Source organism: Nerophis lumbriciformis, linkage group LG34 (genome assembly GCF_033978685.3).
Source record: "Nerophis lumbriciformis linkage group LG34, RoL_Nlum_v2.1, whole genome shotgun sequence".
Taxonomy (NCBI): domain Eukaryota; kingdom Metazoa; phylum Chordata; class Actinopteri; order Syngnathiformes; family Syngnathidae; genus Nerophis; species Nerophis lumbriciformis.
This window is the reverse complement of record NC_084581.2, coordinates 3239024-3258914: the sequence shown is the minus strand read 5'-3', so window position 1 is coordinate 3258914 and position 19891 is coordinate 3239024. Positions and strand designations below refer to the sequence as shown.

The window sequence follows — 19891 nt, the reverse complement described above, 5'->3', positions numbered from 1 at the left end:
CATCAGCTGCTTTCATCCGGGACATCAGCTGACCCCCCCGCTGGACTTGATGTCATCTCTGTCATTTGGAAGTAGATCATGACTCATGTTCAGTCAAGAAAAGGACTGGAGGAGTTCCACAAGTCTTCTGTTGTTGACACCACACTTCATTTATTTCACGATGGTTTGACGCCGTCTTTGTCCCCTCCGCCAGGCCAACATGCGAGCCAGGAAGTGCAACATGGACAAGCAAGATGACGGACATGTGAAGGCAAAATGTAAAGGCTTCAAGGAACTGGAAGAGGAAAGTACAGCACAGCCTAAGAAGAGAAAAGCCAAAGTCCAGCAAGAGGAGAAGCACAGAAAGATGTCAAAAATGAATTTGTCTAAGAATGATTTGGTCCAGCTGCTGGGAATCATGGAGGGGGAAGTTCAGGTGGGCCTTCTTTACCCTTTGCTAACATTAATATATGCAGTAATTAATTTACACATCTTCTTTACTGCCAGTGAGAACGTAAACTAGAATAGAGGAAACAGCTTCCTCTGGTGGCCAAAGTTAATAGGCATTAACGCTTTCTGGACATGTAAGAGATTTTATGCATGTGGACAGGCCCGAGAGGACATCATCAGCCTGCTGAGGTCAGAGAAAAACCGAGTGGAGAAGTTGGAATGTCATTATGGATCAGCCATTCCTGCCAAGGCACTGCAGGCCTTGCAGAGGGACGGCTTGGTAACCCACGACGGCAGCTGTATGGACGACGTGTACGAGAAGCCGATGGCCGAGGTGAAAGTAAAACCTTATACTTACCTTATATTACTAAGATTACGGTTAGCAATTGTTGTGTTTTCCATGAAGAAACAAACTCCTGAGAAGAAAAACTTAGTGTAGCATGCATGTATATGGAGCATGTATAGCAGTGGTGACCAAACTTTTTCCACTGAGGGCTGCATACTGAAAATGAAAGAATGTGAGGTGGTACTTTGGTACATTTTATAGCAAAGTTATTCAGTTAAATTCGTTTTGGAGACACATTCCCAGAAAGGTCTTCTCTCTCAGTAGTAATTTTATTTTGTATATTCCTGAGGACCAGTTTCGTCTGCAGTGGACTCTTAATTTATGTCTGCCAGAGTTACAAAATTCTAAAATAAATAGCCCGTTGTATTCAACAGTAGCACTCTGCTGTGTTTAAGGGACCTACTGCAGAAAAGCTAGTCAAAGATCATTAACATCACAACGCTGTAGTGTTTTTAGTAGTCTGCTGCAAAAATGTTTAAGTCTCTTTCAAGTTTTAGAACTGAACTCATGGGCCAGTCTAGGGTCATTTCCTGGTTCATAGCATTGTTTATAGCATATTTGGTATTTTTAATTTGCATTCAGGGCTAGGAAAGTGCTGTTGTCTAAATGAAACATGGCACGTTTGTTATTTGTTTGCTCTTTGAAGAAATTCTGGAAACATTTGATTGGCCATCTTTTAGTGTGTACACGTCACTGCGAGTAGGAACGCAATGCGATGTTGGGAGGTCTGAAATGTTAATCTTCCATGTCTGTATTCAGCTGGAGCGTCTTGAGGACAAACAGAAAGAGACGTACCGCCGCATGTTGGAGCAGCTGCTGCTGGCCGAGAAATGTCATCGCCGCACCGTCATGGAGCTTGACAGCGAAAAGTGCAAGCACGCCGACTTCATCAACAAAAGTGACGACTTCACCAACCTGTTGGAACAGGAGAGAGAGAGGTGAGCGCTGAAAAGACATTGCATTGGTCCGGCATGTACCTCATCTTAAACCTTCTTATTGCACATGTTTTCAGGCTCAAAAACCTGCTAGAGCAGGAAAAGGCCTACCAAACTCGTAAGGAAAAAGAGCATAGCAGACGCCTGGAGATGATCAGTGCGGAGTTGGTCAAGCTAAAGTCATTCGCCCTCATGTTGGTGGACGAGCGGCAGCTTCACATGGAGCATCTGGCCCTGCAGAGCCAGAAGGTCGAAGAGCTTGCTCAGAAGTCACAAGAAAAAGAGCAGCGGTTGGCAGCAGTCACTGACGCTGCCAACAAAGACAGCCAGAAGGTCCTCAAGCTTGAGGCCGAATTGGAGCACAGAGTGGCCACATCTAAACTGGAGCATGAGGAGATGACCGCTAAACTTTCCAACCAAGAGTCACAAAGCCGACATCTGCGATTGAGGCTAGCTGGACTTGAGGGCAAGATTGAAGAGCTGGAGGAAAGCAACACGCTTCTGCAGAAATCTGAGGAATTGCAGGAGCTAAGAGAAAAGATCAGCAAAGGTGAGTGTGGGAGTTCCTCCCTTATGGCTGAGCTGGAAACTCTCCGGAAGAAGGTGCTGGAGATAGAAGGCAAAGATGAGGAGATAACCAAGATGGAGACTCAGTGCAGGGAGCTTCGAAAGAGGCTGCAGGATGAGGTGAATGTCAGCAAAGAGCTAAGGCTAGAGGTGGACAAGCTGCACAAGAGAATGGTTGACCTAAAGAAACTTGAAGGTGCTTTTAGCAGGAGCCAGACAGATTGTTCCATGCTCCGCACAAACCTGGAGAAAGAGAAACATGTTGTGACAGAACTGGCCGACGAGCTGGAGAGGATAAAGGAACGACTCAAAGAACTGGAGTCTGCGGAGGCAAAGTTTGGGAGGGCAGAGATGATCCTCAAAGATGATCTCATGAAGCTCAAGTCCTTCACTGTCATTTTGGCAGATGAAAGGAAAAATATGGCGAACAAATTGAAACACGAAGAGCAGAAAAGTAAAGATTTAAGTACAAAATACAAAGCAGAGCAATGTAAAGTTATGGAGGTCACAGAGAAGCTGATTGAAGAGAGCAAAAAACTTCTCAAAGTCAAATCTGAGATGGAGCTCAAAGTAACAAGTATGACTGAGGAGAAAGACAAATTAAAAAGTAAACTGACAAGCGAGGAGGAGAGCTGTCGGCAGCTGAACAGGAAGTTGTGTGGGATGAAAGAAACAATGGACAAGCTGGAGGAGATAGAGAGGGCGAGGACAAATAAACAATTGGATGATGATAACAGAATAAAAGAGCTGACACTAGAAGTTGGCAGCCTCAGGAGCCGCCTCAAGCAACTGGAGGTTGTACAGGGTGATTTAATGAAGACCGAGGATGAATATGACCTGCTGGAAAAAAAGTTCAGGTCTGAACAGGACAAAGCCAACTCCATCTCCAAACTTGTAGAAGAAATGAAAAGTCAGATGGTCAGGATCAAAGCTGTAGACAAAGGAGCGGTCACGGGTTCGGAGGTCGAGCTAAGAATGCGTTGCAAAAAGGAAGAGGCAAAGAGCAGAGATCTTGAGGTGGATATTCAGGCCTTGAAAGAGAAGATCCATGAGCTGATGACCAAGGAGGATCAGCTTGCCCAGCTACAGGTAGATTATTCCATCCTTCAGCAAAGGTTACTAGAGGAGCAGGAAAGGAGAAAGAGTACCAGTCAAGAAGTGACCAACCTCAGCCAGGAACTGGAAGCCAACAGGAAATATAGTCGTGCCTTGAGGCCCGGAATGAATGGAAGGAGGATGGTGGACGCTGCACTTACGTCCACGGCTGTGCAGACTGACGTGTTGGCCAGTGAGTCTGTTGATGATGACACAGCGGCGGGCTTCATCCGAAAGTCAGTCCTGGAAGAGAAACACCTCATGAACAATCTAAGGCAGCAGGGTCTTAAACAGCCCAGCGTTCTAGAACGTTACCCACCAGCGTTGGCAGAAGCTCAGGCCAAGAGGTCCTGGATACCGTGGATGAAGAAGAGAGAGGCCATCCCTGTCAAGAGCACCACTCCCGGGAGGGTAATACTTCCCTCTACTGTGGTGTCCACATCCCAAAAGTCAGGCCAGCCGCTTCACATTCGGGTGACCCCTGACCCTACCAACAGCATCGCCACCTTGGAGATCACCAGGCCACGAGCTGAGGACTTCTTCTCCAGTACCACCATCATCCCAACTCTTGGCCTTCAGAAACCTCGCATAACCATCTTTCCAATGGCCACAGGTGTGACGGCAGAAACCAAAGCCTGCGACATGCCTGATCGAGCCATGTCACCGGTTACTATAACAACCATTTCTAGAGCAAAAAGTCCTAACAAAAGTAATTCTGAGGATCGCCAGCCTGCGGTGTCCATCATTACAGTCAGCACAAGCCCCATAACAGAAGCACATGCTTCACCAGAAGGTTGTGGAATGACCTCGGGCACCGCGTCGGTCAGAAATTACAACAACATTGTGACAACAGAGGACAACAAAATTCACATCCATCTGAGGCCCTTGGACAACCGTGAGATTCCTATGGGGACAGTCCTGCGCTCCCCCCACCAACCCTCAAGTGGGAGCAAAATGACCAGCAGCTTAACCATCACGCCTGTCACCTCGGCAACGAGCAGGCCAACACAGTCTGCGGTGAGGGATACGTTTTTTACTATTCCATATTTAACACTGACAGCGCTACGTTGATGTTTCATCACATGTTTTATTGTGTTTCATGGTTTCATCCTGTTTTTCGTCATGTGTCTCATGTGTTTCATTGTTTTTTAATTATGTTTCAACACGTGATTCGTCATGTGTTTCAACACGTGTTTCGTCATGTGTTTAAACACATGTTTCGTCATGTGTTTAAACACATGTTTCGTCATGTGTTTCATCATGTTTCATTCCGCGTTTCATCTCGTGTTTTGTTATGTATTTAATTTGTTTCATCGCGTGTTCATCACGTTTATCACGTGTTCATCACGTGTTTCATCGTGTTGCATCACACGTGTTTCATCATGTTGCATCATATGTCATCATGTGTTTCGTCATGTGTTTCATCATGTTTCATTCCGCGTTTCATCTTGTGTTTTGTTATGTATTTAATTTGTTTCATCGCGTGTTCATCACGTTTATCACGTGTTCATCACGTGTTTCATCGTGTTGCATCACACGTGTTTCATCATGTTGCATCATATGTCATCATGTGTTTCATCACGTTTCTCTATATTTGTTCCATTGTGTTTCATCATGTGTTTCATCACGTGTTTCGTCATGTGTTCAGCACGTGTTTCATCATGTTTTATCACATATTTCATCACATTTTTCATTACATACAGGTTGCGTCATGTGTTGTGTCACGTGTTTCCTTATGTGTTTCATCCAAGTTCCATCACATATTTTATAATGTATTGTATTGTATGTTTCATGTGTTTCATGATGCATTTCATCCTCTGTTTACTATGTTTCATCACGTTTTTTCATCATGTATTTCATTTTGTTTCTTCTCGTGTTCACGTTTCGTCACATGTTCATCACATGTTTCATTGTATTTCATCATGTTTCATCATGTGTTTCAGCACGTATTTTATCATGTGTTTAATCATGTTTCATTGTTTCATCACGTTTCATCGTGTTTTATCACTTGTTTCATTATGTTTCATCATGTATTTCATCACGTGTTTCATTGTGTTTCATTACATGTTTTATCACATTTTCACGTTTCGCAATGTTTTTCGTTTGTTTCGTCATGCATTTTATCACGTGTTTCATTATGTTTTATCACGTTTTTCATCACATTTCTCAATGTTTTTCATCATTTGTTTCATCATGTGTATTATCACGTGTTTCATCATGAGTTTCATCACGTGTTTCATTGTGTTCCATGAATGAATGCATGGAGTATGTTTATGTGGCGCTTTTTCACAATTTTAAGTGCTTTACTTTGGGAAAACCAGGACATCACGTGTTTATCACATTTCATTGTATTTCATCATGTGTTTCATCATGTAATAATAATAATAATATTAATAATGGATTAAATTTATATAGCACGTTTTCTGACACTGACAGCACGTGAGCACTGAGAATCTATCATTAAGCTACAAACCCCGTTTCCATATGAGTTGGGAAATTGTGTTAGATGCAAATGTAAACGGAATACAATGATTTGCAAATCCTTTTCAACCCATATTCAATTGAACGCACTACAAAGACAAGATATTTGATGTTCAAACTCATAAACTTTATTTTTTTTTGCAAATAATAATTAACGGCGTGGCGCAGTGGGAGAGTGGCTGTGCGCGACCCGAGGGTCCCTGGTTCAATCCCCACCTAGTACCAATTTCGTCATGTCCGTTGTGTCCTGAGCAAGACACTTCACCCTTGCTCCTGATGGGTGCTGGTTAGCGCCTTGCATGGCAGCTCCCTCCATCAGTGTGTGAATGGGTAAATGTGGAAGTAGTGTCAAAGCGCTTTGAGTACCTTGAAGGTAGAAAAGCGCTATACAAGTACAACCCATTTATCATTTATATTTATTTATAACTTAGAATTTCATGGCTGCAACGCATGCCAAAGTAGTTGGGAAAGGGCATGTTCACCACTGTGTTACATGGCCTTTCCTTTTAACAACTCTCAGTAAACGTTTGGGAACTGAGGAGACACATTTTTTAAGCTTCTCTGGTGGAATTCTTTCCCATTCTTGCTTGATGTACAGCTTAAGTTGTTCAACAATCCGGGGGTCTCCATTGTGGTATTTTAGGCTTCATAATGCGCCACACATTTTCAATGGGAGACAGGTCTGGACTACAGGCAAGCCAGTCTAGTACCCGCACTCTTTTACTATGAAGCCAAGTTGATGTAATACGTGGCTTGGCATCGTCTTGCTGAAATAAGCAGGGGCGTCTATGGTAACGTTGCTTGGATGGAAACATATGTTGCTCCAAAACCTGTATGTACCTTTCAGCATTAATGGCGCCTTCACAGATGTGTAAGTTACCCATGTTTTGGGCACTAATACACCCCATATCATCATAGATGGTGGCTTTTCAATTTTGCGCCTATAACAATCCGGATGCTTCTTTTCCTCTTTGGTCTGGAGGACACGACGTCCACAGTTTCCAAAAACAATTTGAAATGTAGCCTCGTCAGACCACAGAACACTTTTCCAATTTGTATCAGTCCATCTTAGATGAGCTCAGGCCCAGCAAAGCCGATGGCGTTTCTGGGTGTTGTTGATAAACGGTTTTCGCCTTACATAGGAGAGTTTTAACTTGCACTTACAGATGTAGCGACCAACTGTAGTTACTGACAGTGGGTTTCTGAAGTGTTCCTGAGCCCATGGGGTGATATCCTTTACACACTGATGTCGCTTGTTGATGCAGTACAGCCTGAGGGATCGAAGGTCACGGGCTTAGCTGCTTACGTGCAGTGATTTCTCCAGATTCTCTGAACCCTTTGATGATATTACGAACCGTAGATGGTGAAACCCCTAAATTCCTTGTAATAGCTGGTTAAGAAAGGTTTTTCTTAAACTGTTCAACAATTTGCTCACGCATTTGTTGACAAAGTGGTGACCCTCGCCCCATCCTTGTTTGTGAATACTTTTATACCCAATCATGGCACCCACCTGTTCCCAATTTGCCTGTTCACCTGTGGGATGTTCCAAATAAGTGTTTGATGAGCATTCCTCAACGTTATCAGTATTTATTGCCACCTTTCCCAACTTCTTTGTCACATGTTGCTGGCATCAAATTCTAAAGTTAATGATTATTTCCAAAAAAAAAACGTTTATCAGTTTGAACATCAAATATGTTGTCTTTGTAACATATTCAACTGAATATGGGTTGAAAATGATTTGCAAATCATTGTATTCCGTTTATATTTACATCCAACACAATTTCCCAACTCATATGGAAACGGGGTTTGTGCATTTGTTGCTGCCCTGGGGTAGACTGACGGAAGCGTGGCTGCGAATTTGCGCCAACGGCCTCTCCTACCACCACCAAACATTCATTCACATTTATACACCATTGTCTTGTACTGGTGGCAAAGTCGGTGAAGTGGCTTGCCCAAGGACACAACAGCAGTGACTGGGATGGTGCAAACTGCATTCGTACCAAGAACCCTCAAGCTTTTGGACGGACGCTCTACCATCTGAGCCCTATTGTTCCATCATAGTTTTAATTATGTTTCAGCATTGTGCGTCATCACAAATTTCATTGCGTTTCATTATGTTTCATCACGTGTTTCTTCTTCCAGCCTGCTCGGGAGCTTCAGTCAACTCGGGCTACCACTACATGCCTTCCCTTGTCAAAGGCTTTGACAGTCAGTAGCAAAGTCCCAGGAGTCTCCACGGCAGCGAGGTCAGAGTCACGTGAGAGTCATCTACTGAAAATCAAAGTGAGGAAGGAGCCTTCTGCACGCGAAGGTGAAAGCTGAAGCATCATGGCGTTCTCTTAGAGTGTGATTGGCGATCTGCTGAATATTTAGACACTTTACAGCAGTGTTTAATATGAAATGTGGATGTATACAAAATCTCTGGCAGTAAATATTAACTTTTTTTAATCCCGTCTGTCACTTTTAGGTTTGCAGGCACACTGTTTGATGACTATTTCCAAATAAAAATATATAACATTTTTACAACAAGATCAGTTCTGATGTAACACATATGTATAATGGTTTCATGTGGACGGTACTCCTTTTTTTTCTTTCTTTACAAATCCACCTGAGGCGTCTTCAGGTGACAAGTGCAAAAACAAAGCAACAGTACATGCACAGTAATAAATACAAATAATATGTCATCTTTCGAGAATGTAAACAATGAAACACCGGCCGTGTTTGTGTTGCTGAAGTCGACCGCAATACACCACTTCCCACCTACAGCTTTCTTCTTTGCTGTCTCCATTGTTCATTGAACAAATTGCAAAAGATTCACCAACACAGATGTCCAGAATACTGTGGAATTTTGCGATCAAAACAGACGACTTAATAGCTGGCCACCATGCTGTCCCAAAATGTCCTCTACAATGGGTGACGTCACGCGCTGACGTTATCATACCGAGACGTTTTCAGCAGGATATTTCGCGCAAAATTTAAAATTGCACTTTAGTAAACTAACCCGGCCGTATTGGCATGTGTTGCAATGTTAAGATTTCATCATTGATATATGAACTATCAGACTGCGTGGTCGCTAGTAGTGGGTTTCAGTAGGCCTCTAACTGTTAACTCTAAACCTAAATGTTAAATCTAAATGTTAAACCTAAATGTTGAATCTAAACCTAAATGTTCAATCTAAACCCAAATCTAAATTCTAAATCTAAATCTAAATGTGAGTGCCAAATGTTCAATCTAAACCTAAATGTTAGATATAAATGTTAAATTTAAACCGAAATGTTCAATCTTATTCGAAATCCATCCATCCAACCATTTTCTAGCGCTTGTCCCACTTGGGATTGTGGGGGTGCTGGAGCCTATCCCAGTTGCATTTGGGTAGAAAGCGAGGTACACCCTTGACAAGCCGCCACCTCATCGCAGGGCCTAAATGTTAAATCTAAATCTAAATACAAGTGCTAAATGTTAAATCTAAACGTTAAATCTAAACGTTAAATCTAATCATTACATCTAAACATAAATGTTAAATCTAAACCTAAATGTTAAATCTAAATCAAAATCAAAATGTTAAATCTAAACCTAAATCTAAAATCTAAATCTAAATGTGAGCGCTAAATTTTAAATCTAAACCTAAATGTTAAATAAACATGTTAAATCTAAATCTAAATGTTAAATCTTATTCGAAATCCATTCATCCATCCATTTTCTACCGATTGTCACTCTCAGGGGTCACAGCGGTGCTTTAGCTTATCCTAGCTGCCTTCGGGCAGAAGGCGGGGTACACCATGGACAAGTCACCACCTCATCGCAGGGCCCTTATTCAAAATGTTAAATCTAAATCTAAATATTAAATCCTAAATTTAAATGTTAAATCCAAATCTAAATGTTAAATTTAAACGTAGATTTTAAATCTAAACCTAAATCTTAAATCTAAATGTAAATGCAAGGGCTAAATGTTAAATCCAAACGTTAAATCAAAATCTAAATGTTAAATCTAAGCCTAAATGTTAAATCAAAATCAAAATCTAAATGTTAAATTCAAACCTAAATCTAAAATCTAAATCTAAATGTGACAACATTCGGCACACCATAGAATGTAGAACAATGTCTCAATCAAGTGCTGCTTTCCAGTTGTTAAAACCAGTTAAGGTAAAACAACATCTCTCTCAATAACAGTGCTGCCATATTTCCGACAGTGGAAACAGAACCAGGCATTCCGCACCACAGAACACTCAAGCCATGGTTGTGTGCGGTACAAGGCAGGGTTGAATGATCTCAATGTTGTACCAAATGAATGCTTTGGGTGGCTAACCAGTGTTGGCTGAGATGGTGCATTGCCATTTAAAGGGGTCATATTATGCAAAACTAACTTTTTTTTTACCTATTGGTATCTGTTTTGTGTGTTGTACGGATCTGCATAAGTCATGGAATTGTGAAATCAAACCAAGGAGGTATAACAATCTTGCCTTCGTCACACTTCCTCAAAACGAGCCATTTGGAATTTGCCCAATTTGTGATGCTTACCAATATGTGGTGTCATTGGATAGCTCCATATATGGTAACGTTTTTTCGGAAAGCTTTGCGCGAGTCCGCTTTTGTAGTCCAACATTGTAACTTAATAAGTTACTTATTTTTCTCTATCCTTTTGTTGTTGGGCAGACTGGCTCGTACATGCACATGCATCCTCCGCTGTTGCCATTTCTAATACAAAGTAACGTATAGTTCACATTTTTATCTGTCAGTACACTCCATATGGGAGCACTAAAACTACAACATGGCTGGTATGGAGAAGACACAGTCGAAGTGGAAGCACGTATATAAGACAGCCCACAAAACGGTGCATCCTAAAGAAACGGTAGGAAGGGTCAGTAAAATATAATCTATGCAGTATCTTGACCAAAGCACCACCATCACGTTATGTAGACCACAACAAGTGTTTTAAATGTAGAAAATAAATATGATAGTCACGTCATCTTCTTTAATTCTAGCAATGGTGCCAGCCTGTCTGGCCCTAGCCCCGGCATATTTGTGCAGGTGATGAGTCCAATATGTGTGTGAGCCCCAAAACTCGGGAGACCTCTGACTGTCGATCCCATTCTCCCACCATGGGGACCATCTCAGATGTGTTGCGATGTTTATATTCTCTCACTAAATTTGAGTTTCTGCATTCCTCCCTCTACTCCTGGGCCTTTTTGGCCCAACAGATCACTTTTCAGACAGCGGTGACTGACAACTAAATCTGGGAATAATTACTGGGTCCCCTTATCAACCGAATAACCCATCTGAGAAACTCTGTGACCTTACTGGGCTGTATGTTGGCACAAAATATGTTAAGGATAGTGTACTGTCTAAGATGAATAATACACAACACTTACCAACAGCACTGATCAAAGATGCAGCCAAGCGGCCCATGGTGACTCTGGACCAACTGCAGAGATCCACAGCTCAGGTCGGTCCACATGACAACTATTAGCCGTGCATTGCACAATTGTGGTCTTTATAGAAGACTGGCAAACAGAAAGCTATTGTTTGAAGAAAACCAAATAAGCCAATTTGGGGACACAGCAAATGTGGACAAATGTGCTTTGGTCAGACCAGACCTGAACTTTTTAGCAAAAATGCAAAACAGTGTTGCAGAGGACTAACAGTGCACATCACTCTGCACACATCCTCCCCACTGTCAAATATGGTGGTGGCAGCATCATGTTCTGGGGGTGTTCTCTTCAGCGGAGACAGGGAAGATGGTCAGAGTTGATGGGAAGATGGATAGAGCCAAATACAGGGCAATCTAGGAAGAAAACCTTTTGTAGTCTGCCAAGCACTTGAGACTTGGACGAGGTTCATCTTCCAGCAGGACAACGCCCCTCAACATAAATTCAGGGCTACAATTGAATGGTTTAAAACAAAACATTAATTTGTTAGAATGGCCCAGTCAAAGTCCAGACTTAAAGCCAATCAAAAATATGTGGCAAGATCTGAAAACTGCCATTCACAAACACTCTCCATCTAATCTGTGTTACGTCAAGTTGCATGGTTTTGCATTGGTCGTTTCATCAAGATGCAGAAGGACGTCAGGAAGCAGTGTGTAGGTAAGAAAGTGATTTATTCCAATGACAACAGGCAAAAGTATGAAAAGGAAAACGTGTGGATGGCATGGGAAGCTACGGCAAAGCTTAACAAGGAGACTACAAAACAAGGGAGCAAGAAGCTAGTAAATATAAACCCACATGAAAATAAATACCAAATGTAAGCGTCACGTGAAGCGAACAAGATTGGCAGGCAGAGTGTGGCGCAAGACAGGAATAAATAGCTATCTGATTAGTGACCGGGAGCAGGTGAGCATCCTGACCACTAATCAGAGGGAGGTGAAGAAAATCAGCACCCATGGCAACTAAGAAAATTAACAAAAGTGCTGAAACAGAAATAGACAACAATTAAGGATATATGAAATTAAACACAACATGACAATCTGACTGAGTCTAAGCTGTTTTGCAAAGAAGAATGGGCAAACAATTCAGTCTGTTACGTACGGCGGGGGAAGGAGACGACACCAAAACAAAGATCGGTTCAACAGGTTTATTGAACCCTTTGATGAGTGTGTCGAAAGTGTATGCTTCTCTATGTGTTTGGTGTGAAATGATGTGTAGGATTAACAATGTAAATGTTACCAGGGTTTGTTGTATGTGCGTGTTGGATGAATCCTTCGTCAGTCCAAAGGGGCAAGGCAAGAAGACAGTCCGTGGGCAAGCAAGCGGTTGGGGGTTGGAGAGAAGCAACAAGGTTTGTGTCCAAGCAGGGGTCGAGGATTGAGGGAGGCAGTCCAAAATCCAGAGAGGACTCGAGGCACACAGCTCGATCACGGGGAACAGGAAAAACACTGCGGGGAACACAAAGGACATAAGACACAGGAACAAGGAAGTCGCAGGGAGGGAGAGAGCAAGTACGCAGGAGAGGGAAGCCAGAGACTGGATGCTTACTACAGAGAGTGAACTACGCTCCGGCACAGGATCTTCGGGTCCGCTGGTCTTTATACTGCTTGCCTTCATTAGTCCCAGGTGTGTCTTGGCACGCTGCCAGCGGAGGCACCGGTAGAGCTTGCCGCAGATGACATGCGCCGTGACACAGTCACTAGATGGGCAAAGCCGGTGGAGACATACCCCAAAAGACTTGTAGCTGTAATTTAAGCAAATGTTGGTTCCACAAAGTAATGACTCAAGGTGCCTGAATACTTTTGCACAATGCCCTTTTCACTTTGTTATTCACCAAAAAAAAATCCTGTATAATTTTCTTTCAACCTCAGAATTGTATCCCACTTTTTGTTGGTCTTTTGCATAAAATTCCAATAAAATCTATTTATGTTTGTGATTTTGACTGCGTGTGTTTCCTCCGGGTACTCCGGCTTCCTCCCACCTACAAAGACATGCACCTGGAATAGGTTGATTGCAGAGGTGTGGACTCGAGTCACATGACTTGGACTCGAGTCAGACTCGAGTCATGAATTTGATGACTTTAGACTCGACTTGACAAAATGTAAAGAGACTTGCAACTTGACTTAGACTTTAACATCAATGACTTGTGACTTCACTTGGACTTGAGCCTTTTGACTTGACATGACTTGACATGACTTGCCACTTTCCCCAAAATCCAAAGCGTAAAAAGTTATTTGGGAGCGCTCCGTATTTTTCATTTTCTTCGTCTGTCTATCAGCGTGTTATTCCTGTCAGCTGGTGTGCTGTCAGTACAACAGCCAATCAAATTAGATTTACGTTGTTTTCATCACGCAGCATTCATCCAATCAAATTGCAGAACAACCAATGAACAAGAGTTGTCCAACAACGTGCCAGTGATAAACAATTATGTTAAAGTTGGTTTCCTTCGGGTATAAAAACTACGACTTGGTCAACAAAAAACGAATTGCCGTATGCAAATCACGCAGTTCGAATATTACAGACGGAGACGCAACAACTTCCAACTTCGTTCGACATTTGAAGTTGCACAAAGAAGGGTAAGTTTTGAATGTAAGATAACGTTTATTGGCTAAGTAACGTGACTTTTATTTGCTGTGTAGTTAAATCAGTGAGGCTGCAAACTCACTGCTAACTAGTGATGGGTTGATGAGGCGTCATGAAGCGTTTCGACACATTGCAAAACTGTATTGATACTGTGTCGATACTGTGTCACTAAATACTGACATCTGCTGGACATTAAAAATCCCTACAGGCAACCTATGGACCGACTCAACTGACACTGATTTTATGACCTAGTACAGTGGTTCTCAAATGGGGGTACGCATACCCCTGGGGTACTTGAAGGTATGCCAAGGGGTACGTGAGATTTTTAACAAATATTCTAAAAATAGCAACAATTCAAAAATCCTTTATAAATATATTTATTGAATAATACTTCAACAAAATATGAATGTAAGTTCATAAACTCAGTGAAGCACAAGCTCAGGTTTGTCACTGAAATGTCTGTCAAAAAGAACTGTGAAAAGAAATGCAACAATGCAATATTCAGTGTTGACAGGTAGATTTTTTGTGGACATGTTCCATAAATATTGATGTTAAAGATTTTTTTTTTTTGTGAAGAAATGTTTAGAATTAAGTTCATGAATCCGGATGGATCTCTAATACAATCCCCAAAGAGGGCACTTTAAGTTGATGATTACTTCTATGTGTAGAAATCTTTATTTATAAGTGAATAACTTGTTTATTTTTCAACAAGTTTTTAGTTATTTTTATATCTTTTTTTCCAAATAGTTCAAGAAAGACCACTACAAATGAGCACTGTTATACAATTTAATAAATCAGAAACTGAAGACATAGTGCTGTATTTTTTTTTTCAACCAAAAATGCTTTGCTCTGATTAGGGGGTACTTGAATTAAAAAAAATTCACAGGGGGTACATTGCTGAAAAAAGGTTGAGAACCACTGCCCTAGTATATACAATAATATAAACCAAGTCATTGTATTTCATTTAGGGTTATTTCATGACTTCATTTAAATAAAAATATATTTTTTGTCTTTTTTAGATACAGTCAATAAATAATGTGAACATGTATCATAACATGGAAATCTAAGAGAACGTGTTGTGAATGAGGATGCTTGTGGACCTGGAAATTATTATTATTATTTTTTTTTTTACACATTTTTATTAAAAAAAACAAACAGTTTTTCCAACGTATTCAATTTTAGACGCTTTCTCTTCTTAGTTATTATTTCTCCGGCTGTAGAAAAGACCCGCTCACAGGGCACAGAGGAGGCGGGAGTGCGACACAGTTTGCGTATCGGTCACGTGACCAAAACAGCTCATGATCGGTCACGTGACTTTCTAAAAGCGGTACGCGCACCGACACAGGGTTTCGCTCTATGAGCTCGACGCATGCGCCGATGCATCGGTGTTGCCAGACCCATCACTACTGCTAACGTTATAACCATAGACATCTTATAAGTAGACGCAGCATAGAGCGCTACTGCCTACTGGCGCAGACGAGGCGCGCGGCCGCCATCTTGGAGTGGTGATCCGCTCCACTCAGTGCAATTAATTTGGCAGGATCAATGAACTGTCAGCACATTTAATTCATCTTACCTCACTGAATACCACTGATTTTCACCCCCTTTTTCGTCATACGTGTAGCTATGATAACAGACACATGTTTTGGCGTGTTTTATTATTCATAGTTTGCTTAATAGTAATATAATATTCTTATACGCTATAAGTGACCAGACGTCCGAGATCAAAACTGGGAATATAATCCCAGAGAAGGGGGAAAAAAACGGTAAGCTATTTTTAAATTGAAGAAACAATATGATTAGGTTATATATACATATGTGTGTATCCTACATAAACAATGTATGAATACATTAGATATCTATATATCTTAGGGACCTATAGACTGTATCTCTGTTGCTTCAGCAGCAGAGAGTTTATTCTGTCTTGACACTTTGTATTGATATTTTCTATTACATTCTTCCCTTAAATGATAATGTTTGCAGTGATTGTTTTATATGTATTATTTTATGTAAGTCGCTTTGGATAAAAGCGTCTGCCAAATACTTAAACATATATAAACACCTGAAAGTCTTCATATCAGCTAAAACCACCAATCTGTTTCACTGGATTCAGAATAAAACCAAATTCTGTTTCACCCAACAATGTTAGTATTTGAATATTGTTACTTGAAGACTGATTCCTGGTTACAATTATACTGTTAAGAAAGTATTGTCTTATACTTTGCCTAAAATGAGAATGCATCATAATCAGTAGTGGCTGGTGAATTTTGTTTTAGGTGGGGCTGAAAGTTTGTAAACCAAACCCCTGTAGGGGCGTCATCCTCCCCCAGAAGATTTCTTTGTGATTTTCACATACAAATATTGAAGATCTTTGATCCTTCTCAACTCTGTGGTAATATTATTTTCATAAAATACAACCAATAGTACGTTAATGTTAAATCTCACTTGTGAAAAGTAATCCCCCGATTCCTATTTTCAACAGTCCGCTCATTTGAGCAGGAAAACGCTGAACACCACCATCTTTGTTTTCTACCTGTCATCTGTCAGTTTCGGCTGCTCGCCGGCTCCTCATCAGCACTTCAAGATGGCGGCCAAATTGCTCACGTCACAGCAACCAATGCTGCGTCTACTTATAAGATGTCTATGGTTATAACGTCATTGCAAACACGGCAATCTGTTGCGTCCACTGCAGTTTGCTACCTTATTCATACTTTTTGTCAAGTGATTTTTTTTTTTAAGCAGGGTTTCATGAGGTACCTATACATAACGTTACGTTAGTCAATGTATCACACACAGTAACGTAGCGTTAGTCAATGTATCACACACAGTAACATTACGTTAGTCAATGTATCACACACAGTAACATTACGTTAGTCAATGTATCACACACAGTAACATTACGTTAGTCAATGTATCACACACAGTAACGTAACGTTAGTCAATGTATCACACACAGTAACGTAACGTTAGTCAATGTATCACACACAGTAACGTAACGTTAGACGGCAGTCAGCAGCACCGCGTATTTTAGCCACCTACAAAAAGACAAACATAGTCAAATAAAGGTCAGTTAAAATGTATACTATATTAAGAATATGTGTACATATTGCATAGGGTCCTGACATCTAAAAAGTACAACTCTGTTCATTGTTATGTTCATATATTTGTTATGTTTTTCATGTGTACGCACACATAAACACACATACAGTATGAGATGAGATCAATGAGATAAGGTAAGAACAGGACAGAAACTGCTGTGGAACTAGTTACAATGCAATATGCCATGGAAATACAATGTTAACACTTTTGTGCAAATAAGTACAGTTGCACTTGTTTTTTTTCAAATGTGTTTATTCTGTAAAGGAATGAGTTACATGTTTAAAATGACTGGTTAATAGTGCTATTTTGAAGTGCAATGTCAGCACTATCTTTTTCCCTGCAATTTCAAATGCACTTGCTTTAATAAATAAATACAGCGTTTTAAAAGCATACACAATCTGTGTAAATATATTAGTCTGTGGTTAAATGACTTGAAAGGACTCGAAACTCAAAATGCAGGACTTGGGACTTGACTTGAGACTTTCCAGTCTTGACTTTGGACTTGACTCGGACTTGCCCTGTCTTGACTCGGGACTTGACTCGAGACTTGAGGGTAAAGACTTGAGACTTACTTGTGACTTGCAAAGCAATGACTTGGTCCCACTTCTGGTTGATTGGCAACACAAAATGGGCCCTAGTGTGTGAATGTGAGTGTGAATGTTGTCTGTCTATCTGTGTTGGCCCTGTGATGAGGTGGCGACTTGTCCAGGGTGTACCCCGCCTTCCGCCCGAGTGCAGCTGGGATAGGTTACGACCCCGAGAGGGACAAGCGAAAGAAAATGGATGGATGGATGGATGGATTTTGCAAGGCGCTAAATCATTGATGAAGGTTTTTGGACATTTTTTGAGCGCTTTGTAGGTGGGATAGAGTGACTGACGTTATCCCCTCCATTTTTAGCTGACTTCTGCTAGCATTTATTTACAAGTTAGAATGCATAAAAAAACAAGTGTGCTTGTCTCACATAAGGATTGTGAATGAAAGGCAACATTTCCAAAAAAGTGCAGTTCCCCTTTAAAAGTTCTAAAAAACAACAACATCACACAACAGTAACTTTCTCTTAGTGAGATGCTGGGAGTAGGAGCAGAAAATCAGTAGACTGGCTTTCCAAAAAAATGTTTTCTTAAATGCTGTGATTATATTTAACAAAACATTCAGAACTACAACCAGGGGTTTGTCAGACACCGGTCATTTGTCCTCAGTTTATCATATGCAGTGCATGTGGTATGGAGTGAAATTACTGCCAAAACTCCAAAAACACAAAAATGTTTTTACTCACGCTCATCGATTCGCAATGGAAAAAAAAAGGTTTTCAATTTAAAACAATTTGCAAGTAAAAACCCATTTTTCTGCAGGTACTGTACATATATATATAAATATTTTCAAGTATAAAAACACATTTTACTGCAAGTAAAAAGGTGATTCCCAAGTAGAAAGACAACTTTTTTCAAGTTAAAACTTTTGGCAGTAATATTTTATGATGCCTGCGCGATCCACACACTTGCACTCACAGCACCCGTAATACAAACTCTACAACGGCAGGTGGTGCTGCTGAGTAAACTAAAGACATCAGAACTACTGTTATTTGCGCATGTCGCCGTCCGCCAAAAATAGCAATGAAGAAGAAGCAGGGTGGGGCGTAAAATGGCGAACAGAAGACAGGGGAAACAAGCTCAACCTGTAAGTTCCCCTCTCTTCTGTCTGCTATTTTACTCCCCACCATGCTTCTTCTTTGTTATTTTTGGGGTATGGCACCATGCGTATATAAGAGTAGCTCTGAAGGCCTTAAAATGACTCAACAGCACCACCTGTCATTGTAGAGTGCAAATTACGGGTGCTCTGAATGCAAGTCTGTAGATCGCGCAGGGTGGAATATTACTGCCAAACTTAAAAAGTTTATAATCTTGCAAATCATTTTTTTATTTGCAAAAAATGGATTTTATACTTGCGTAGCGTTTTTTTTCATCGAATAATCGTTTTGTGTGAATAAAAAAAAAAAGTGTTTGTTTGTGGAGTTTTCAGGGTAATTTCACTCCATAATGTGGGCACTCACCCCTGTGCTGCTCCTTCAAACTAATGGCTCTTGACAGTGGCTTATTTGCATACTGTTGCAGTGATTGGATGTTTACTGAGGGCTGAGGGAAGGGGTGTGTGCGTTTGTGTGTGTGTGTGTGTGTGTGTGTGTGTGTGTGTGTGCGTGTGTGTGTGTGTGTGTGCTGCATAGCCTGTGAACACTGCAGAGGGACAGAGGGAAGCTGATACTTTTTGGTGTCCCCTTTTTGGGGGATATTCCGCTACTGCCAATAGTTTTGTCAACTTCTAATATATTCATTTTGTGAGAATATCAAAATGTACTTTCTCAAAATTTTACATTTTGATTGGAAGGGGCACAACATTTATCTGAGTGTCCCCATAGTCATGTGAGGGACTTTTGTCCAATCATTTAGGAGATTGTCTGTTTACTCTCCCTGATTGGTCAAAAGCCCTTCACGTTACCATGCAGGGTGCCATGTTGGGGACCTACTAAGTGGTCCTTTTGAAACCGAGTTGGCCATACTCTCTCTATGCACGGCTCTGGCATGATCTGCTTCGCACCCAAGTTCTAAAACTTTTAGCTCATCCTCAGTATATTCAGGCTCCAAAATTTTGGATGATCATTTATCCTAGAGTAGTCGTTGTTATCTCCCACCAAGTCTGCCATGATTAATGGTAGTTGTTGTTCTTGAAGGAAGTAGCGTTTTATGCAATGCGCTCTGTGAAATCAATGTGTCCAGAAAATAAGTTAGTGTAATGTTTAAAATTACCAAAATATTGTAAATATTACTTGTTATCATGAATGTGCTGTTTTCACATTACTTACAGCATATATATACAACGTTGTAGGTTCTTTAATTTTTTTAGAGGGCTTAATAGACAGAACTAATCAAATCCCCAT

General features: G+C 41.0%; 1 protein-coding gene across 1 annotated transcript; it reads left to right on the top strand.

Moving 5' to 3' along the window:
- Window positions 1-154: 154 nt before the first annotated feature.
- On the top strand, window positions 155-8335 carry filip1b (filamin A interacting protein 1b). The gene is made up of 5 exons (XM_061929492.1): window positions 155-415; window positions 590-763; window positions 1535-1713; window positions 1788-4389; window positions 7996-8335. The coding sequence occupies exons 1-5, from the start codon at window positions 200-202 to the stop codon at window positions 8173-8175; spliced, it is 3351 nt and encodes a 1116-aa protein (XP_061785476.1). The 5' UTR covers window positions 155-199; the 3' UTR covers window positions 8176-8335.
- Window positions 8336-19891: the final 11556 nt, after the last annotated feature.